This window comes from Salmo trutta, chromosome 16, assembly GCF_901001165.1.
Source record: "Salmo trutta chromosome 16, fSalTru1.1, whole genome shotgun sequence".
In the NCBI taxonomy this organism is placed as follows: Eukaryota; Metazoa; Chordata; class Actinopteri; order Salmoniformes; family Salmonidae; genus Salmo; species Salmo trutta.
In genome coordinates, this window is record NC_042972.1 from 10,045,632 (window position 1) to 10,070,060 (window position 24,429).

Below are 24,429 nucleotides of genomic sequence, written 5' to 3' on the forward strand. Positions count from 1 at the left end.
AAACACACTGTCACTCCAACACACACAAACACACACTGTCACTCCAACACACACAAACACACACTGTCACTCCAACACACACAAACACACACTGTCACTCCAACACACACAAACACACACTGTCACTCCAACACACACACTCCATCATCTGTTCACTCACACATAACATGCACATACATTTATACTGACTCTACACACACCCACTCACATACATTTATACTGACTCTACACACACCCACTCACATACATTCATACTGACTCTACACACACCCACTCACATACATTTATACTGACTCTACACACACCCACTCACATACATTTATACTGACTCTACACACACCCACTCACATACATTTATACTGACTCTACACACACCCACTCACATACATTTGTACTGACTCTACACACACCCACTCACATACATTTGTACTGACTCTACACACACCCACTCACATACATTTATAGTGACTCTAAACACCCACTCACATACATTCATACTGACTCTACACACACCCACTCACATACATTTATAGTGACTCTAAACACCTACTCACATAGAAGCTGCTGCTACTCTGTTTATCTTATATCCTGATGCCTAGTCACCTTACCCCTATACATATCTTTTTTGTTTTTAAAATGTACGGATAGCCAGGGCCACACCCCAACACTTAGACATAATTTACAAAAGATGCATTTGTGTTTAGTAAGTCTGCCAGATCGCAGTAGGGATGACCAGGGATGTTCTCTGTTTAGTAAGTCCACCAGATCAGAGGCAGTAGGGATGACCAGGCATGTTCTCTGTTTAGTAAGTCCACCAGATCAGAGGCAGTAGGGATGACCAGTGATGTTCTCTGTTTAGTAAGTCCACCAGATCAGAGGCAGTAGGGATGACCAGGCATGTTCTCTTGTGTGAATTGAATTCCAGTCCTGTTAATCATTCAAAATGTAACGAGAACTTTTGGGTGTCAGAGAAAATGTAGGGAGTAAAAAGTACGTTATTTTCTTTAGGAATGTACTGAAGTAAAAGTAAAAGTTGCCCAAAATACAAATAGTAAAGTAAAGTACAAATACTCAAAAAAACGACTTTTAAGTAGTTCTTCAAAGTATTTTTTACTTAAGTACTTTAAACCACTGCTAGAGTTAATAGTCAATAGAAGTGTACGATAGAACCAATCAAAGAGCCTGTCACCTCACTGATCTGTGCTTCGGTCTGGGCTAACATCAAGGACCAATGGTAATGTGAGTGGTAGTGGGTTCAGATACTGTATGTGTAATAAGGCTCTGCTCTGTAGTAATCTATATTTCAAGGTCCCACTCTGAGTGCTCATTGTGACAGACTAGCTATAGCCTAGCTGAGAGCCTCAGGCTGAGGCAGGGAATCTGGGTTGCTCTGAAAATGTAGGGCTTGAGTGCAGCAAGCCTATGCTTTTCAGTGAACGTGCCTTTTATCTAAATACATTATATTCATACAAATGTACTTACAACGACTGTGATATGTGGTTGTCTCACCCTAGCTATCTGAAGATGAATGCACTAACTGTACATCGCTCTGGATAAGATCGTCTGCTAAATTACTCAAATGCCAAATGTATGTCAATGTTGATGTAAATGATAATGTAGATGTAAGTTAGATGTAGATGAAAATTACATGTAAATGTAAATTAGATGTAGATGTAAATTAGATGTAGATGTAAATTAGATGTAGATGTACATTTGATGTAGATGTAAATTACATGTAGATGTAAATTAGAGGTAAATGTATTTCATGTTTATCACTATTTTATTGTAATTGAGGAAATGCACCTTGTAAAGCTCATCGTTTGAATTAAAACAATATCTTATAGAGAAAATATATTAAAATATAAGTGTGCTGCCCAATAAGCAAGGGTTACAAACAAAGCCATAGCCCTCCAGAAATCCAACATTGGTCTCCTGCTCACCAATGGTAGGAGATTGAGTATGTGGGGGTTAAAGCTGGAATGCTGTTGAAACTGCCACAGCTCTTTGGGCTTTTACAGCAACAAAGAAGTTACTGCAAACAATAAACACAGTTTCCTCTATGACATCATTGCCCGTGTGATAGAACAGCAGAATATGTACTGCCATTTTTAACCACGTTGGGCAACGCTCCTGGTGAGGACGTGGGAAGGGTTAACGAGCTGGACAACTGTCTCCTGGCAGCCGTGATTCACTCTCTTCTCCAGGGATCTCAGAGAAACACCAGGAACCCTTCTGTTCTCCACCAGCCTCAGAGGGGAGTGTGTGTGAGTGTGTGAGTGTGTACTTTGTAACATAGAATAATAAAATGTGAATAATAAAGTGTGAATAGTAACATGTGAATAGTAACGTGTGAATAACATGTTAATAGTAGGAGACAGGAAATGGCGGACTGAAGACAGCTGTGCAGAATGCCTCAAGATAAAAACATAATATTCATTATCTGTAAATCTGACTAAATATTGAAATTTCACTTCACATACTCATGGGCAATAACCTTCAATCTGGAAAACAACACAAAACAAATTGTAAGGTTAGAGAAATGTATCGACCAATATCACCAATACAATCAATACCCAAACATGTTGGAGAGTAAGCATGGAGAACCAATCCACAAAAGAAAACGAGACTCCTCGACGGACACAGACGATTTATGCTTTTCATCACCGGAAATGGTGAAGTGTAGAAACTGACTTGCTAAAGTCAATAAATGATAAACTGGGCATACTTGAACTAGTCAGTAAATATACACTACCGTTCAAAAGTCTCAACCAGCTTCACCTGGAATGCTTTTCCAACAGTCTTGAAGCAGTTCCCACATATGCTGAGCTCTTGTTGGCTGCTTTTCCTTCACTCTGTGTTCCGAAGCATCCAAAAACATCTCAATTTGTTTGAGGTCGGGGGATTGTGGAGGCCAGGTCATCTGATGCAGCACTCCATCACTCTCCTTCTTGGTAAAATAGCCGTTACACAGCCTGGAGGTGTGCTGGGTCATCGTCCTGTTGAAAAACAAATAATTGTCCCACTAAGCCCAAACCAGATGGGATGGCGTATCGCTGTGGTAGCCATGCTGGTTAAGGATGCCTTGAATTCTAAATAAATTACAGACAGTCAATAGCAAAGCACCCTCACACCATCACATCTCCTCCTCCTCCTCCTCCTCCACGCTTCATGGTGGGAACCACACATACGGAGATCATCCATTCACCTACTCTGCGTCTCACAAACACAGGGCGGTTGGAACCAAAGATCTCAAATTTGGACTCTGTCAAAGGACAGATTTCCACCGGTCGATTGTCCATTGCTAGTGTTTTTTGGGCCAAGCAAATCTCTTCTTATTATTGCTGTCCTTTAGTAGTGGTTTATTTGCAGCAATTCGTCTATGAAGGCCTGATTCACGCAGTCTCCTCTGAACAGTTGTTGAGATGTGTTTGTTACTTGAACTCTGTGAAGCATTTATTTGGGCTGCAGTCTGAGGTGAAGTTAACTCTAATGAACTTATCCTCTGCAGCAGAGGTAACTCTGGGTCTTCCTTTCCTGCGGCAGTCCTCATCAGAGCCAGTTTCATCAGAGCCCTTGATGGTTTTTGCGACTGCACAAGAAAGAAACGTTCAAATTCTTGAAATTTTCCACATTGACTGACCTTAATAAACAAATTAGGCTTATTTGGGCAGTCTTGATACAAAATCTTGAACATAAATCAATGGTTCATTGGATTCGTCTAAAACTTTGCACATACACTGATGTCATCTAGTGGCCAAAATCTAAATTGCACCTGGGCTGGAATAATACATTATGGCCTTTCTCTTGTAGTTCAAAGATAATGGTACAAAAAAATACAAAAGAACGGTTGGTTTTTTCTTTGTATTATCTTTTACCAGATCTATTGTGTTATATTCTACTACATTCCATTCACATTTCCATAAACTTCAAAGTGTTTCCTTTCCAATGGTACCAAAAATATGCATATCCTTGCTTCAGGGCCTGAGCTACAGGCAGTTAGATTTGGGTATGTCATTTTAGGCAAAACATTTTTTTAAAAGGGGCTAATTCTTAAGAGGTTAAAGGAGGCCCTTTACACTTCATAGTTGTCATGCAAAAATTCTAACAAACTGCATACCGCATAAAATTAAAAAGGTATTGTTGGATATTATTCATCCTAATCAGACAGGTTTTTTTTCATGGACAATGGACAAGTAAGTACTGGAAACAATAGAACACTGGGAAAAATCTGGGATACCAGTCCTGGTCTTCATACAGTAGATTACTTTGAAAAGGCTTTTAATAAAGTACGACTTTATCTATAAATGCCAGGAATATTTAAATTATACAATGGGTTAAAGGTATGTAAAGTAACCATAGGTGTAAAATAGTAAATAATGGCTACTTCTCAGAAAGTATAATACTTTCAAGAGCAATAAAACAAGGTTGTCCAGTATCGGCATATCTATTTATTATGTCCATCAAACTGTTCGCTATTAATATCCGATCCAACAGTAGTATCAAGGGATAAGAAATCCAGGGCATAAAAACAAAAGTGTCATTGTACATCGCCGATTTCTTTTAAATCCATAATTTGTATCCCTCCACAGCATCATAGAGGATCTAGATAGTTTTTCTAACCTCTCTGGATTACAACCAAGTTATGATTAGTGTACTATGTTACGTATTGGATCAGCCCTATTTGTTTTTTTTTTACATTACTCTGTAGTTCACCAATAAAATGGTCTGACGGGGATGTGGACATACTCAGTATTCATATCCCGAAAGTAATAAATGATCTCAGTACATTTTAATACAAAGTTAGCAAAAATTGATAAGATCTTGCTAACATGGAAACAAAAATACCTGTCTATTTGTGGAAAAATCACCCTTATTAACTCTTTAGTCATATCTCAGTTTACCTATTTGCTAATGGCCTTGCCAACACCTAGCGACTTAAAAAATATATATTTATATGAGCAAACAATATTCCATTTATTTGGAACAGCAAGCCAGACAAAATTAAACGGGCCTATTTATATAATGAATATGAATTCGGAGGGTAGATATGATTAAATATTAAAGCATTAGACCTCTCATTAAAGGCTTCAGTCATACAAATGACATGCTTAAATCTGAACGGGTTCTCTAGCAGATTAGTAAGAATGTCTCACACCATGTTCAAGAATGGCTTTTTCCCTTTATTCAGATTACAACCTCTCACTTTCGGCTATTTGAAAATAAAACCATCTCCAAAATATCCCTATTTTTAAAACAAGCCACATTGCAATTTCAGTTTAATACACCAGAAAAGACTGAACAAATAATACAACAAATATTATGGTTAAACTCAAATATACTAATTGATAAAAATAAAATAAAAGGTGTGATCTTTGTAAATTATTTCATAAAAAGGATTGGTGGAGTTATGTCACGCATGCAGCTTACACAAATATATGGAAATGTCTGCTCTACCCAAAATTACAACCAACTAATTGCAGCATTATCGCAAAAATGGAGGAGTGCAAAGTGGAAGGGGGAAAAATTAAGGAACTTGTCTGTCGGCCCTGCAAAATTGGTTAAATGTAACTGGTGTTCTTTTTTATTTATCACAATTTCCTTTAAGGACCCAAAAATGTAAAGCTTTGCCACATAGATTGCAAAATAGTTAGGAAGAGATTTTCAATGTACCGGTTCCATGGGACATGGTTTATGAACTGATACACAAAATGAAGGCGGATTCAAAAGTTCAATTTTAAAAAAAAAAAAATTATTGCAACCAATAGAATGTTATATATATGGGGGATACAACCAACCCAGCTCTGTAGATTTTGCCTGCGAAGAGACAGAATAATTAGATAATTTGTTTTGCTACTGTCCATACTGTATGAAGCTTGCTTTTGGTCGCAGGTTCATGAATGGCTGAAGAATTGCAACATTTACCTTGAGCTAACTCTGCAACTAGCACTGCTGGGTGATTTGAAAAGTTGTAGTCAATCAATCAATAATATAATAATACTTTTAGCAAAAAATGTTATCCTTATTTTACAATCTGTAGAAACTACTGTATGAGAATAGAAAGCTTCAGAACTTTTGTGAAACATCACAACACAGTTGAAAAAACTGGATGGTGTTCAGATATAGATGGGATGGGTTGAGTGGAGCTGACGCGTGGGACTTAAAAGAACAAGACAACTAATGTAAAATATACTGTGTCCGTAAAATGCATATGTTCAGAACTTTTGTGAAACAGCAAATACATGGCAAATAGAAATAAAAACTGGATGGTCTTTAAATATAGATGGGAGGGGTTGAGGGTAGCTGCAGGATGGGATTAAAAACAAACAAAAGTACGTTTTTGTAAAATACACTGTGTCTGTAAAATGTATGTAGTATGTATAAGCTGGAAGTAGAAGCCTAAATGTTGTTGTCTATTAGTTTACTCAAATTAGGGGGGGGGGGGGGGGGGGGTGATAAGGTTAGGGTAAAATAATAAAGGAAAATATCTATACACAGTGCATTCGGAAATTATTCAGACCGCTTCACGTTTTCCACATTTTGTTACATTACAACCTTATTCTAAAATAGATTAAATAAAAAAATATTCCTCATCATTCGACACATACAATCACCTTTGTGTTCTCCCTCTCCAACTGAACAGGACATCAGCAGGTCTACAGTAGTCCACACACACAGATATAGTATTTCTTTTTAAAACAAATATATATTTTTTCAGAGGAAGCCTTGGTTAGGCAGCACAAAAGGGTCTACGTCAGCAAGAGCAGTGCAGGCCAGGGCTTGTGATTGGGATAGCTTATCCACTACACTGTGTAATGCAGTGTAGCTTAGTTTTATATACCGTATGTATACATCATTACAAAAAATAAATAAGGGGGATTGAATATGATGCAGACAATTACATTGATGGAAGCTACAATCTATCTGCATTATTAAAGCTGATCTACCCCCTGAAAAATATAAAATAAATAAAAAGTGTTAATATTAAATTGGGAATACTAGATTGGGAATAGTCACATTTTAATAGTAAAGGTGGAATACTAATTTGCAAATACTAGATTGGGAATAGTCACATTTTAATAGTAACGTGGGAATAGTAATTCACGCTCACTTCCTTCATCTGTTCATTAGTAGTTCAGCTTCTCTGAAAACCACCTTACATGACTGAATATGTGTCCCAAATGCCACGCTATTCCCTGTGTAGTGGACTACTTTTGACCAGGGCAAATGGCACCTAATTCCTTATTTAATGCACTACTTTGACTAGGGCAAATGGCACGCTATTTCTTATGTAGTGCACTAGTTTTGACCAGGGCAAATGGCACCTAAAACGTATGTAGTGCACTACTTTTGTGGTCTACATAGGGAACAGGGTGCCATTTGAGATGCAAACTGATACTGTAATGTGACTGTATCCTCCGCCTCTCTCTCTGAAGGTTTGGCCTTAACACCAGAGGAGACTTGTTGACTGGGGACAGGATACAGTCCAGGGACTGAGAGCAGGCTCCAGGACATATCTGGGGCATGGCTGTGCCACAAAGATTTGGCAAGAAATAACCTCCAACTCTCACACACATCTTTGCTGGAAATAAATAATTTGGTTCAGCACTCAGCAATGACCTCGGAAATATAGGCCGACTGTAAAAGATGAATAAATAAATAATTTGGTACATAAACGTTCTCTTTCCCTGACCTCCTGAATTCCAATCCATTAAGTTGTAAAGGGCCAGGAGTTTTTCTTGCTCTAGTCCTGTGGTCAGGAAAACCTCCTGGCTCTAATGATAAAACAAGCATCCCCGTTCTCTTAGCTGTTATGAGAGAATTCCAGCATGCTGATTGGTGCATCCCGGGGGTAACTGGGAAGACATTGAACACAGAGTACAGATATAGGATCTTAATTTGAGCCAGTTTGCTAAAGAATAAAAATAATGTGAATTATTATGTGGATTACAATTAATGAACGATTTTTGAAGGGGTTGATACATTTGTCGTTAGGGAAAATTAAGTCTGACATTTTAAAGTGGAAATTCTAAACTTTTAAAGCCTTTTTAAACCTTGAATACACTACACGCTTTAATTCTCAATTCTCTTTCATTCGCAAACCAGAATCCTATCTGGTTTGCGCTTAGTCCGACTATCATTTGTTTTTCAACAGTACAATGACCCAACACACCTCCAGACTGTGTAAGGGCTATTTGACCAAAAAGGAGAGTGATTTAGTGCTGCATCAGATGACTTGGACTCCAAAATCACCCAACCTCAACCCAATTGAGATGGTTTGGGATGAATTGGGCCGCAGAGTGAAGGAAAATCAGCCAACAAGTGATCAGCATATGTGAGAACTCCTTTAAGACTGTTGGAAAAGCATTCCAGGGTTAGCTGGTTGAGAGAATCGAAAGAGTGTGCGAAGCTGGCATCAAGGCAAAGGGTGGCTACTTTTAAGAATCTAAAATTTAAAATACATTTAGATTTTTTTAACACTTTTTTTGGTTACTATATGGTTCGATATGTGTTATTTCATGGTTTTGATGTCTTCACTATTATTCTACAATGTAGAAAATAAAAAAAATAAAGATAAACCCTAGAATGAGTAGTTGTGTCTAAACTTTTGACTGGTACTGTATGTGCGCTTGATTCATCTCACTCAGAGAGACATGAGGTAAACTACACTCTTCCGGCCTGCTGGTCGAGATGAATCAAGCGCACCTAGACTGAGAGCTGTTAAAAAATATTTTGTTTGATTGTTGATCTGCCATTTTCTGTTTAACCAATAAAGGCTTCTGACTTGAAAGAGTCTGTTATGAGAGTTATAAGTGATTGTCAGAAATTTTGATTCAATATGTTTAGACACTTGAGTTTCTCTGATCCACTTTAGATGAGCAACAGACAGAAATATGTTGCTGGGGAGTCCGTCACTCTCTTGCCTGGTATTATTCTGCACACCAATATTGCTCTACCACAGTCTCAGCAGAGCGAGAAAGAGAAAGAAAGAGAGAGGGTAGAAAGGCAGGGTGACCGAGAGAGAGAGAGAGAGAGAGAGAGAGAGAGAGAGAGAGAGAGAGAGAGAGGGAAGGGGTGAGAGGGAGGGAGAGAGATGGAAAGAGGGTGCAAGAGAGAGAGAGAGCGAGAGAAAGAAAGTCATAATTGTCTATCACTTTTTAAAAGGATTAATTCTGACATTCTTAATAGCCTCCCTGTGAGATTAGAGCGATCTAAACACAGAGACAGACACGAACACATTCACCAGACAGACACGGAGACAAGAACACATTCACCGGACAGACACGGAGACAAGAACACATTCACCGGACAGACACAGAGACACGAACACAATCACCGGACAGACACGGAGACATGCACACAATCACCGGACAGACACGGAGACACGAACACAATCACCGGACAGACACGGAGACACGAACACAATCACCGGACAGTCACGGAGACACGCACACAATCACCGGACAGACACGGAGACACGAACACAATCACCGGACAGACACGGAGACACGAACACAATCACCGGACAGACACGGAGACACGAACACAATCACCGGACAGACACAGAGACAAGAACACAATCACCGGACAGACACGGAGACACGAACACAATCACCGGACAGACACGGAGACAAGAACACAATCACCGGACAGACACGGAGACATGCACACAATCACCGGACAGACACGGAGACACGAACACAATCACCGGACAGTCACGGAGACATGCACACAATCACCGGACAGACACGGAGACACGAACACAATCACCGGACAGACACGGAGACATGCACACAATCACCGGACAGACACGGAGACACGAACACAATCACCGGACAGTCACGGAGACATGCACACAATCACCGGACAGACACGGAGACACGAACACAATCACCGGACAGACACGGAGACATGCACACACACAGATGCACAATCACTGTTTTTTGTAGCCCTAATGAGGGTATTCAGAATCATCATATAGGCATTTTGATGATATTTATTCTGAGCAACACTCCGTGAGGAATAGTTTTTGATTCCTTGTTCTATATTCCTTCCCTGAGGCATACAAGCTATCAAAAGAACTAATGATGCACATGATTTTAGAATCTAAAGCAAGAGCGACAAGTTCCTGTGTATTCTATTGAGTCCTGACCCTTGGGGGAAATCTCCACAGACATCATATACAGAAGTATAGCCATAATTCTAGATTTATTTAGGGAAGTCATATCGAGGTTGACATCTCTTTTTAAAATGAGCCCTGGACAATATATGATGTCATAACAACCCTGATGAAGAATATCTTCAAGTAACTAGCTGTGTTTAGCTGTGTTGTATGTGTGCACTAGGTTGGTGGTGGGGTTATAGAGGAACCTGGGAACCCAGTCTACAGTGTTCTGACTGGCTGATTATTTGGTTTTTATTGCCTACCACTTTGAAGATGCAAATATTTTTTGGGTGAAATAACTGAAAACTTGAACGTGCATAACTATTCACCCCCCCAAAAGTCAATACTTTGTAGAGCCACGTTTTGCAGCAATTACAGGTGCAAGTCTCTTGGGGTATGTCTCTATAAGCTTGGCACATTTAGCCACTGGGATTTTTGCCCATTCTTCAAGGTAAAACTACTCCAGCTCCTTCAAGTTGGATAGGTTCCGCTGATGTACCGCAATTTTAAGTCATACCACAGATTCTCAATTGGATTGAGGTCTGGGCTTTGAGTACGCCATTCCAAGACATTTAAATGTTTCCCCTTAAACCACTCGAGTGTTGCTTTAGCAGTATGCTTAGGGCCATTGTGCTGCTGGAAGGTGAACCTCCATCCCAGTCTCAAATCTCTGGAAGACTGAAACAGGTTTCCCTCAAGAGTTTCCCTGTATTTAGCGCCATCCAACATTTCTTCAATTTTGACCAGTTTCCCAGTTTGCCGATGAAAAACATCCCCACAGTATGATGCTGCCACCACTATGCTTCACTGTGGGGATGGTTTCTCGGGGTGATGAGAGGTGTTGGGTTTGCCCCAGACATAGCGTTTTCCTTGATGTCCAAAAAGCTAAATTTTAGTCTCATCTGACCAGAGTACTTTCTTCCATATGTTTGGGGAGTCTCCCACAGGCCTTTTGGCGAACACCAAACATGTTTGGTCATTTTTTTCTTTAAGCAATGGCTTTTTTTCTGGCCACTATTCCGTAAAGCCCAGCTCTGTAGAGTGTACAGCTTAAAGTGGTCCTATGGACATATACTCCAATCTCCGCTGCGGAGCTTTGCAGCTCCTTCAGGGTTATCTTTGGTCTCTTTGTTGCCTCTGATTAATGCCCTCCTTGCCTGGTCCGTGAGTTTTGGTGGGTGGCCCTCTCTTGGCAGGTTTGTTGTGGTGCCATATTATTTCCATTTGATAATAATGGATTTAATGGTGCTTCGTGGTAAGTTCAAAGTTTCTGATATTTTTATATAACCCAACCCTGATTTGTACTTCTCCACAACTTTGTCCCTGACCTGTTTGGAGAGCTCATTGGTCTTCATGGTGCCGCTTTCTTGGTGGTGCCCCTTGCTTAGTGGTGTTGCAGACTCTGGGGCTTTTCAGAACAGGTGTATATATACAGAGATCATGTGACAGATCATGTGACACTTAGATTGCACACAGGTGAACTTTATTTAACAAATTATGTGACTTCTGAAGGTAAAATTTGTAAAAAGAAATTGAAACAGGAATTTTTTTTTCATTTCACTTCACCAATTAGGACTATTTTGTCCATTACATGAAATCCAAATAAAAATCTATTTAAATGACATGTTGTAATGCAACAAACTAGGAAAAACACAAAGAAGGGGGATAATAATTTTTTGCAAGGAACTGTAGAGGAACCTGGGACAGGGAGAGAGACAGGGGGGATGTTTTTACTGGCCTGCCTTCCTTCTGTGCTCTAGAGGGATGAAGAATATAGCTGGAAATTATTTGTATCAGTTGAACGGTTTCTTATCCCCAAATAGAAATGCTTTATTTTCCTGACATTGCTATTGTTATTGCAAAGTTGAAACTGAACACTTTTCCTTTGTTAATTTATGGCAGTCTTGTGTTTGTTTAGAATGTCAAATGTTTCAGTTCAGTATTTAATGACGTTGGATATATTTTGCTAAACGAAGCAATTAAGCATGTATTGATGGAGGTTTATTGATTTTAAATGGCCATTGGTTTAAATGGCTTGTCTTTCCTTTAGTTTGTAGGCATCCCTGAATGTCAGATTACTCATGGATTATTAAACCTAGTCAGTCGAGTCATTCTCAATGGTTGATGGAGAAGGTTTTACTGGCATATAATGTATTTTTGATGGAGAATATACTGTATGCAAACGTGTAGGTCATTCAAGGTTTTAAAAGACCTAGCTTATTCAAGGTTTTAAAGTTTGTAATTTCAACTTTAAAATGTCAGACTCGATTTACCCTAACAAAAAATGTATCAACCCCTACAAAATATTTCCATTAATTCTAATCCACATTATGATTCGCATTTCCTGTTGCTGCAGGATTATTTTCCTGCTGTAACAAACTAGTTCATCTGTAGGTCAGTGACACCTTCTGTTATCTTTTCTGCTATAGATGTACCACAGTGAAATGGCAAGTGTGGCCAGGGAAGAGATAAAGGATGGAGGGGAGAGAAAGAGAGAGAGACAGAGAGAGAGAGAGAGATGGAGTGAGAGAGAGAGAAAGAGAAAAAGAGGCCTCATTTTTGATATTTGGTATTTTATTATTTTTAAGACAAGAACAGCTCAAGGATAGAACTACATCAATTGAAAAACGGCACACGTAGCCTACATATCAATACACACACACAAACAATCTAGGTCAATTAGGGGAGAGGCATCCTGTAGTCAACAACAAAGCCATGCACAACTCATTTGGATTTTCATGAGTCAAGGAACACAGCAGGCGGTCTGATGCAGAGAGAGAGAGAGACAAAGCAAGAGAGAGAGGTAAGAACAAGAGCATAGTGTAATATAAACTGTCCTCGAGTTTCCCGAAAGGCATGTATCAAATATAATGTATTATCATTTTTTTTATTATAACAGTAAGTGTTTATGGGGTTGCATTTTTTTTATCCAACATTTCTCAGATGTTCTGTTCACCTCTTCTTTGCCTTCCTTTCCTTAACATCATTATCGTCCTCCATCTTAGTATCATCACATCGATTCCCTTTGACGTCACTGGACACGTGAAGGTTTGCTGGCAAGGGACGTATAATGGCAAAATATTGCAATGTCACTGACAAGGTTGAAGAAGGTTGCAGTTCATCTTATGGAAGACAATAACAATCTGGATAGATGCAGGGAAATGAAATTCACATATCTTCAAATGAACATAAATATCAAAAATCTACAAATCTTAATTCTGAAATGACTTTTGACACTTGGAAATCCAATACCATCAGGCCGTGGTAAACAAGCATTACAAAACAAATGGAAATGATTCTGCAGGTGTGGTTGGATCTCTTTTCACCAATATTATTAACATTCCCATCACAGGCTGGGAGCACAGGTTGCATATTAAACCAGTCTTTGGGACACAACATCATATTTTTCCCCTTTCATTTAATCCAACATCACTCAGTGTGGTAAATGAACGCTACAGTCTTTCATCCAAGTCTTTTAATGGAGTTACGTTGAATTAGCATGAAGCTAATATAATATAATATAATATAAGCATGAGGTCTAATGTAATTAGAAAACTCATAAAACAATACAAAACAATGAGACATTAGGTCATTTGCTTCATGAATTCAAAAACGATATATCTTCAGTCCCTGAAAGTGACTAATATGTCATATAACGTAATGCCCTCTTTCATATTGCCTCCACCACATGTACTGTACATACATTATATATACACACCCCTTCCAATGAGTGGATTCGAATATTTCAGCCACACCCGTTGCTGACAGATGTCGAGCACATAGCCATTTCATCTCCATAGACCAACATTGGCAGTAGAATGGACTCACTGAAGATCTCAGTGACTTTCAACGTGGCACCGTCATAGGATGCCACCTTCCAAATAAGTCAGTTCGCCAAATTTCTGCCATGAAAGAGCTGCTCTATATTGGAGCAGCTGGTATTGTGAAGTGGAAACGTCTAGGAGCAACAACGGCTCAGTTGAGAAGTGGTAGGCCACACAAGCTCACAGAATGGGACCGCCAAGTCCTGAAGCACGTAGAGCGTAAAAATTGTCTGTCCTCGGTTGCAACACTCACTACCAAGTTCCAAATTGCCCCTGGAAGCAACATCAGCACAACTGTTTGTCTGGAGCTTCATGAAATTGGTTTCCATGGCCGAGCAGCCACACATAAGCCTAAGATCACCATGTGCAATGCCAAGTGTCGGCTGGAGTGGTGTAAAGCTCTCCGCCATTGGACTCTGGAGCAGTGGAAACGTGTTCTCTGGAGTGATGAATCCCAGAAGAGTGGAGGCTTTTATAGCAGAAAAGGGGGGACCAACTCCATGTTAATAATGCCCATGATTTTGAAATGAGATTTTCGACGAGCAGGTGTCCACATACTTTTGGTCATGTAGTGTATCATTAATGTTTTTAAGTCTCATAAACGTGTCTTAGTTAAGGCTGGTTTACTATGCACTTACAAAAGCTTAAGGCAGCTTAGAGTACCTACTGATCCTGTATGAAGACTGATCCTTACAAAACCTGAGTCAGACATTGTCCTGCTCATCAATGCAGACCCATTCAATGGGGGTTTTCTATATGTGACGCAGGATGATAGAGAAAAGGGTTGCTAAAGGGAATGACAGGGGGTGAGCGAGGTAGAGATGGAACAAGAGAGAGAGAGGAGAGACAGAGGGAGACAAAGGGAGAGAGAGAGAGGGAGAGGTAGACAAGAGGGAGAGGGAGAGAGAGTAAAAGAGAGCAAGAGAGACAGAGAGAGGGAGACAGGGAGAGAGTGAGAGAGAGATAGAGACAGAGAGAAGGAGAGAGAGCAAAAGAGAGATAGAGACAGAGAGAAGGAGAGAGAGTAAAAGAGAGAGAGACAGACAGAGACAGACAGACAGAGACAGAGGGAGAAAGAGTAAAAGAGAGAGAGACGGAGAGAGTGAAAGAGAGTGAAAGAGAGAGACAGAGAGAAAGTGAGAGAGAGAGTGACAGACAGGCAGGCAGGCAGGCAGGCAGGCAGGCAGGCAGGCAGGTAGGCAGGCAGGCAGGCAGGCAGACAGACAGACAGACAGACAGACAGACAGACAGACAGACAGACAGACAGACAGACAGACAGACAGACAGACAGACAGACAGACAGAGCGGGTTGGCTGTGGCTGTGCAGCTCAGCATGTTGTTGTGTTAGACCCAGTGTACAGTACAATTGGCACCCTATCCCCTATGTAGTGCACTATATAGGGATTAAGGGTGCCATTTGGGATGCAGATCCACTGAGCAGCTGTCACTGCTTTGATGACAAAGACCTATTCCTGAGAATCCTGACCTGTTGTCACAGTGATATCTCTTAATTACTGTTTTCTAACCACTGCAAGGTTGAAAAGGACGACAATGCTCAAAACAAACAGTTTTCTGTGTACATAAGAGACACAAAGGACAAGCTGCACACAGTATAAACCAGTGGAGGCTCCTCAGAGGAGGAGGGGGAGGACCATCCTCCTCAGTGAATTTCATAAAAATAAAAATAGTGAAACATTAAAAAGGTTATCCTTTTTAGATAAAACTATACTAAATATATTCACATGTCACCAAATAATTGATTAAAACACACTGTTTTGCAATGAAGGTCTACAGTAACTTCAACAGCACTGTCTGGGGTGGCACCATGGTGTAGTCGGAGGACAATTTATACCCCTTTGGGGTACATTGACTTCAATACAAAACCTAGAAGGCTCATGGTTCTCACCCCGTTCCACAGTAATTATGACAACTTCTGGAAGACGTCCTCCAACCTATTAGAGCTCTTGCAGCGTGAACTGACATGTTGTCCACCCAATCAAAGGATCAGAGAATTATGCATAGTCACTTCACCCCTACCTACATCTACAAATTACCTCAACTAACCTGTAGCCCGGCACACTGACTCGGTACCGGTACCCCTTATATATAGCCTCGTTATTGTTACGTTATTGTGTTACTTGTATTATTTTATTTTAATTTACTTCTGTTTATTTGGTAAATATTTTCTTAACCTTTCTTGAACTGCACTCTTGGTTAAGGGCTTGTAAGTAAGCATTTCACGGTAAGGTCTTCACTTGTTGTATTTTCGCCGCATGTGACAATTAATGTTTGAAATGATTTAGTTTGATTAATCTAACACTGAAAGCATAACCTACAGCTAGCTTGCACAGCAGTACATACAATTAGTAGTTGACTCAAAGAGAGAGAAAGACAAAAGTTGAACAGTTTTGAACAAATACATTTTTTTCAAAAATGAAGGAGAAGCGAGAGAGAGAGAGCTAGCTTACTTAAACACCCTGCTCAACCAGGAAGGATGCTATGTTACCTAGCTGGCTACTGCTATCCAACCCTGGAACTCTTTCAAGTCAAGGTAAGCTTTTGGTTTTGTTAATCTATTGCCACCGAGGCCTGCCGGTGTAACTGCTAAACTGCTTGCTAACTGTACACTGTACTGCATGATTGTACACCAGTGGATTTACTAACGCGTTAGTTCTAGTAGCTATGTTGATGTTGACTTGACGTTAGATAAAACCTCTTAAAGGATCGGACCCTTTTTATACATTTTCGCTTAAAATGACATTCCCAAATCGAACTCCCTGTAGCTCAGGACATGAAGCAAGGATATGCATATTACTGATATCATTTGAAATTAATGTTGGAGAATATAACACATTAGATCTGGTAAAAGATAATACGTTTTTTTGTTTTATCATCTTTGAAATGCAAGAGAAAGGCCAGACAGAGCAGGGGTTCAAACTATAGAACTCGATTCCTACATGTGAATATAAAAATGGATTTTATCAAACAAAACTATGCTACATTTTATCTCTGGGACCCTCAGGATGACAAATCAGAGCAAGATTACTGAATGTAAGTACTGTCTCGCCTGCTCCCGCTCTCCCTCTCTGGTGCTCAAGGGCTTCCACGCCTTAGCTGGCTAGAGTGGTCGTCTTGCCTCGGTGGGATCGGCAGGCACCCAACCCACGTCATTCTTCATCCGGCCCATCAGGCTCCCACGCCTCAGCTGGTTCGTCAGGCTTCTACACCCCCAGCCGGCTTTTCCAGCGCCCATGCCTCAGCCAGCCCGTCGAGCCCAAGTGGGACGGGTGGCGCCCCTAGGGGGGGGTACTGTCATGCCTGCTCCCGCTCACCCTCTCTGGCGCCAGGCTGCCCTTCATTACGCACACCTGTCACCATCATTATGCACTGCAGCCTACATTGGACTCATCTGGACTCCTTCCCTTTGTTGATTGCCCCATCTATAACTGTCTGCTCCCCCGTGTGTTCCCTGTGTCAGCATTAATGTCATTATGTGTTCATGTCCAGACGCTGTCCTATCCTGTTCCACGTCCGTTGCCATTAAATGTTCACTCCCTGTACCTACTTCTCGTCTCTACCTGCGTCAATCCTTACAAGTACATTATTTACCTTCAGAGGTGAATGTATCAAACCAGTTGCCGTGATACATTTTTTGTTGTTGTTGTTGTGCACTCTCCTCAAACAACAGCATGGTATTTTACTGTAGTAGCTACTGTAAATTGGACACTTCACTTAGATTAACAATAATTTAAGCTTTCTGTCCAAAAAAGACATGTCTATGTCCTGGAAAGTTGGCTGTTACTTACAACGTCATTCTAGTTACATTAGCAGCAACCATCCTGGTATAGGGACCACCGATCCCATAGAGGCTAACATGGTGACACCGACGTAGGTTGTGTGTAGTGGTTAGCGGTTATGATATGAAGGTTTGGCTTGAACATATTTTTTCACCTGGTCACAGACAGCTGATGTTTTGTGCACTGAAGTTCACAAGCGAAGGAAAAGATGAGAGGAGGTGTGAAAATGAATTATACAATGATCTGGCTGCTATGAAAGTGATCTGTGTTTGCGTGTGATCAGGGGTGTATTTAATTAGCCGATTCTGTTGAAAAACCTTTCTTAAACAGAAGGGATCGGAACGAAACAGGGATAAACGTACCTGAATGTGTCCAATAGAAACTCTTGTTTGCAGCTGTTGGATTAATGATTACATTTAGCTGGGTGAATGACAGTCATCCAATGTGCTGTAATAGAAATCTGTCATCTTTCTTTATTCTAGGTCATTTTTGACCAAGCAGAATGGAGTTGTGGGATGTGCATATATCACCTACCTACAGAAACACTCTACAAAAGATACATTTTATAGCACAAATATATTTACACAGGACATACCTGATCAGAGTGGAGGCTATGTTACAGGACATCCCTGATCAGAGTGGAGGCTATGTTACAGGACATACCTGATCAGAGTGGAGGGAGGCTATGTTACAGGACATACCTGATCAGAGTGGAGGGAGGCTATGTTACAGGACATCCCTGATCAGAGTGGAGGCTATGTTACAGGACATACCTGATCAGAGTGGAGGGAGGCTATGTTACAGGACATACCTGATCAGAGTGGAGGGAGGCTATGTTACAGGACATCCCTGATCAGAGTGGAGGCTATGTTACAGGACATACCTGATCAGAGTGGAGGGAGGCTATGTTACAGGACATACCTGATCAGAGTGGAGGCTATGTTACAGGACATACCTGATCAGAGTGGAGGGAGGCTATGTTACAGGACATACCTGATCAGAGTGGAGGCTATGTTACAGGACATACCTGATCAGAGTGGAGGGAGGCTATGTTACAGGACATACCTGATCAGAGCGGAGGCTATGTTACAGGACATACCTGATCAGAGTGGAGGCTATGTTACAGGACATACCTGATCAGAGTGGAGGGAGGCTATGTTACAGGACATACCTGATCAGAGTGGAGGGAGGCTATGTTACAGGACATCCCTGATCAGAGTGGAGGCTATGTTACAGGACATACCTGATCAGAGTGGAGGGAGGCTATGTTACAGGACATACCTGATCAGAGTGGAAGCTATGTTACAGGACATACCTGATCAGAGTGGAGGCTATGTTACAGGACATACCTGATCAGAGTGGAGGCTATGTTACAGGACATACCTGATCAGAGTGGAGGGAGGCTATGTTACAGGACATACCTGATCAGAGTGGAGGGAGGCTATGTTACAGGACATACCTGATCAGAGCGGAGGCTATGTTACAGGACATACCTGATCAGAGTGGAGGGAGGCTATGTTACAGGACATACCTGATCAGAGCGGAGGCTATGTTACAGGACATACCTGATCAGAGAGGAGGCTATGTTACAGGACATACCTGATCAGAGTGGAGGCTATGTTACAGGACATACCTGATCAGAGTGGAGGCTATGTTACAGGACATACCTGATCAGAGTGGAGGCTATGTTACAGGACATAAGAATGAATACAGCAGAGCATATATCTGTCACGGCTTCATCTTATCATGACTGACAATGACATCTTGATATCATATCTGATCGGACCTGATTCATCATGATCTTATCATAAATGACCATGATGTCTTGATATCATATATTTTCTGACATGACATATCATGAGCTTATGACGACTGAACATATCTCTGTCTCGTGGCTTGTCTGTAAATGTTAATAAATACAGGTCAATATTATATGTCTGAAGATGAAAGGGACGTCCGCTGTGTTATGTTCAGTACCCATCAATATGTTATGTAGTGTATGTGTTGTGTACATCTGTATGTGTGTGTGTAGGTGTGTGTGTAGGTGTGTTGTGCCGTGTGTGTGTAGGTGTTTGACTTAAAAAAAAATCCATCATTACTAAAATATTTTTACTGAGCGTGGTGGTGTGATGTATTTGGCTGCTTGTAGGAGTTAGGAGAGCCTCAGCCTCCGGCTTGGTTTGGCTCTGCAGTTAAGTCCCAGTGCAAGACCAGCCAATAGAACAAGAGAGAGTGGAGAGGGGGAGGGGTCAAATGCGAGAGGGAGGCAGACTCAGCGAATGAGAGAGAGAGAGAGAGAGAGAGCGAGAGAGAGAGAGAGAGAGCTAGAGAGAGAGGTCTTCAGAGCGCAGTATGCCCTTGCTTCCCTCTCTAGTACAGAACTGAAAGGAGACCGGGCAGAGGAACAGAGGAACACAGGAATAGTAGAGCTGGAAAAGAAAGAAAGACTGAAAGAGTACGGCTTCGAAAGGACAGGGAGAGAGAGAGAAAGGGGGTAAAAGAAGGGGACAGGTGTGAGGAGATAGAGAGACAGAGAGAGAGAAAGTGCTCGATAGTGATCTGTGCAGCTTCTACTCTACTACTACTACTCTACCACCAGCAGGACCATGGAGACAGGCAGCCCCAGGAAGATCCAGTTCACCATGCCTCTCCTGGACTCACACCTGGACCCAGAGGCTGCTGAACAGGTGAGGAGGCAGTGGGGGTGATCATACAGGACCTAGCTTTCCTAGGTGTTACTTACAGGATCAATGAGTTACAGTTTTACCGGTGCTATCGCAGCCAGACTTCAATCTGAAAAGACATAGGGGCAGGCTGGAAATGGGGCTAGGCTAGTGGGTCGCAGGCTGTAAATGCGGCTAGGCTAGTGGGTCGCAGGCTGGAAATGCGGCTAGGCTAGTGGGTCGCAGGCTGGAAATGCGGCTAGGCTAGTGGGTCGCAGGCTGGAAATGCGGCTAGGCTAGTGGGTCGCAGGCTGGAAATGGGGATAGAATAGTGGGTCGCAGGCTGGAAGTGGGGCTAGGCTAGTGGGTCGCAGGCTGGAAATGCGGCTAGGCTAGTGGGTCGCAGGCGGTTATGGCACAGGACCTCATAGTCTCTCAATAGTGTCCATTCTGAGAGCATTCGGTGTGTCGGGATCAATTAGTTATGACACGGGGAGGTTATAGCCCATACAGAGCGGAGTGTGAATCTCAATAGTTGGCGCGACTATTAAATTGGTTATTTGCATTGACTCCTCCTTCCGTTTTATTAAATTATTATATATTTTTTTACGCTGCTGCTACTCACTGTTTATAATCTATGCATAGTCACTTTACCCCTACCTACATGTACATATTACCTCAATTACCTTGACTAACCTGAACCCCCGCACATTGTGTTTGTACCGGTACCCCCTGTATACAGGGTTGTTATTGTTATTTTATTGTGTTATTTATTTTTTAATTTTTTACATTAGTTAGTAAATATTATTTTTACTCTTATTTTTCTTAAAGCTGCATTGCTGGTTAACGGCTTGTAAGTAGGCATTTCACTGTAAGGTCTACAGCTGTTGTATTCAGCATTTCACTGTAAGGTCTACAGCTGTTGTATTCAGCATTTCACTGTAAGGTCTACTACACCTGTTGTATTCGGCGCAGGTGACAAATAACATTTTATTTGATTTAAAGCTCAATGTTAAATTAAAATCTCCTTACCATCATATGTAAGCCAACAAGACACCAATGGTGATGTACACAACACTCTCCCCGCCTTTCGTCATGATCCGTCCAGCAGTTACTGAGAACCACTATACTGGATTGTTTACAGGGCTGTCAGCATAAGGGGTCATCAGACAATTTTTTACCCAAACCTACGTAACTCAAAATCTACTCATCGGATAAAAACAAGGATACAACGTCCATAAGGTGACCATTAGACTTACAGAACTAGTCAAAAGTTTGGACACACCTACTCATTCAAGGGCTTTTCTTATTTTTACTATTTTCTGCATTGTAGAATAATAGTGAAGATATCAAAACTATGAAATAACACATATGGAATCATGTAGTATCCAAAAAAGTGTTAAGCAAATGAAAATATATTTTATATTTGAGATTCTTCAAAGCAGCCACCCTTTGCCTTGATGACAGCTTTGAACACTCTTGGCATTCTCTCAACCAGCTTCATGAGGTATTCATCTGGAATGCATTTCAATTAGCAAGTGTGCCTTGTTAAAAGTACATTTCTGAAATTTCTTTCTGTCTTATTGCCAATCAGTTGTGTTGCGACAAGGTAGGGGGGTATACAGAAGATAGCCCTATTTGGTAAAAGACCAAGTCCATATTATGGCAAGGACAGCTCAAATAAGCAAAAATAAACATTACTTTTAGACATGAAGGTCAGTGAATGCAGAACATTTCAAGAACTTTGAAAGTTCCTTCAAGTACAGTAGTAAAAACCATCAAGCGCTATGATGAAACTGGCTCTCATGAGGACCGCCACAGGAAAGGAAGACCCAGAGTTACCTCTGCTGCAGAGGATAAGTTCATTAGATTTACCAGCCTTGGAAATTGCAGAGTTCAAATAACAGACACATCTCAACATCAACTGTTCAGAGGAGACTGCGTGAATCAGGCCTTCATGGTCGAATTGCTGCAAGAGAAAGCACTTTTAAAGGACACCAATAATAAGAAGAGACTTGCTTGGGCCAAGAAACACGAGCAATGGACATTAGACCGGTGGAAATCTGTCCTTTGGTCTGATGAGTCCAAGTTTAAGATTTTTGGTTCCAACCGCCGTGTCTTTGTGAGACGCAGAGTAGGTGAACGGATGATCTCCGCATGCATAGTTCCCACCGTTAAGCATGGAGGAGGAGGTGCTTTGCTGGTGACACTGTCTGTAATTTATTTAGAATTCAAGGCACACATAACCAGCATGGCTTCCACAGCATTCTTCAGCGACACGCCATCCCATCTGGTTTGCGCTTAGTGGAACTATCATTTGTTTTTCAACAGGACAATGACCCAACACACCTCCAGACTGTGTAAGGGCTATTTGATCAATAAGGAGAGTGATGGAGTGCTGCATCAGATGATCTTGCCTCCACAATCACCCAACCTCAACCCAATTGAGATGGTTTGGGATGGGTTGGACTGCAGAGTGAAGGAAAAGCAGTCACCAATTGCTCAGCATATGTGGGATCTCCTTCAAGACTGTTGGAAAAGCATTCCAGGTGAAGCTGGTTGAGACAATGCCTAGCGTGTGCAAAGCTGTCATCAAGGCAAAGGGTGGCTACTTTGAAGAATCTCAAACATAAAATATATTTTGATTTGTTTAACACTTTTTTTGTTACTACATGATTGCACATGTATTATTTTTCATAGTTTTGATATCTTCACTATTATTCTACAATGTTGAAAATAGTAAAAAAAAAAAAAAGGAAAACCCTTGAATGAGTAGGTGAGTCCAAATATTGGACTGGTACTGTATATATATAAATATATACAATGAGGCTGTATGTATTTTTAGATATAGGCCTATTTATTGTGCATGTGTATTATTGTATCGTCATCACCTTTATAGCAAAAACTAAATACAAATACACACATAACACATAACAGAGGTAATGAACTGTCCATTGTTCAGCACAGCAATTGATAAAACCGGACCATGTTTGAAAAAACAAGTGGTTCTAAGCTTATTTCAATATTACACAGGTGAGCTGATATCATTCTGTCACAGCTTCCCATGTTGATAGGGGGTATTGTAAATAGTAATTCTGTGTCAGTTAATAGAATTTCCATTGAAAGCTCTGTTAGTTACCATACGGAACACACTGTTGTTAGCTCCACCTACGTTACTAATTATCATATCAAGATATCATATTGCTGCAAGTGCTCCTAAGCATAGGGGTACTTTCAATAGTAATCTTGTGCACATTTACCTGAATTCTATTAGTATTTCTGCCATTTTGTATGCAATCAGGAAGCCCATTGTGGCTAGCTCATCCAGTTCTATTAACAATTGTGTCACCATGTATCCACCATGGACACTCCTGCTGTTTTCAAATCTTGCACAGGGCTTGGACTGTTCCATATAAATGTGCAAAGCCTGATGTTTAACATTTCTGGATGTATGGGTGCATGACACTAGCCCAGACGTTAAGGTCATCTCAGAGACCTGCTGAATAACTTGATTATGGATAAGGAAGTTGCCGTTGTGGACTACACCATTTTTAGTTGTGATAGACTACTGTTATGGCATAATGCTCTCTTAGCATCTCTGTCCCCAAAATGTGTGAGCTGTTGGTTGTAAAAGTAAGCTAGAATGTGCATATATTTATTACTGAGGTATACCGCCTCCCAGCTGCTTCGCCGAGGCTGTTGGTACTATTTCTGATGATTTAAAACCCTTTCTGGTATCTAAACTGGTTGTGTTAGGAGATGTAAATCTTGATTGGCTTACCTTATCCTGACTAACCGTCCCCATAGCTACTTGGCTAGTGGTGTTTTTGCAAATTATATCAGCGACCACTGGCCTATTGCTTGTCTTAGAGATACCAAATTGAGAAACTCTGACCATCGTATAATTGTGAAGATTAAAACCAATTCTCGCCCCAGGCGTTCCTTCATGATCTATATTATTGAGAGCTTTTTTTCTACTAGAC

At 41.0% G+C, this 24,429-nt stretch overlaps 1 protein-coding gene and 1 pseudogene across 2 annotated transcripts in view; both read left to right on the plus strand.

Annotated features, from left to right (window-relative positions):
• Positions 1-2,063: 2,063 nt before the first annotated feature.
• Positions 2,064-8,162, plus strand: LOC115151167 (pro-FMRFamide-related neuropeptide FF-like; annotated as a pseudogene).
• An 11,951-nt stretch (positions 8,163-20,113) lies between these two features.
• Positions 20,114-24,429, plus strand: part of LOC115150058 (protein phosphatase 1 regulatory subunit 1A) — a 62,296-nt gene continuing 57,980 nt past the window's right edge. The window contains exon 1 of one of the 2 annotated variants that reach the window (XM_029692961.1): positions 20,114-20,470. In XM_029692961.1, the coding sequence (XP_029548821.1) occupies positions 20,390-20,470 (81 nt within the window). In that variant the 5' untranslated portion in view covers positions 20,114-20,389. The remainder of the gene's footprint in view (positions 20,471-24,429) is intronic. The other variant, XM_029692963.1, reaches the window with a different exon arrangement.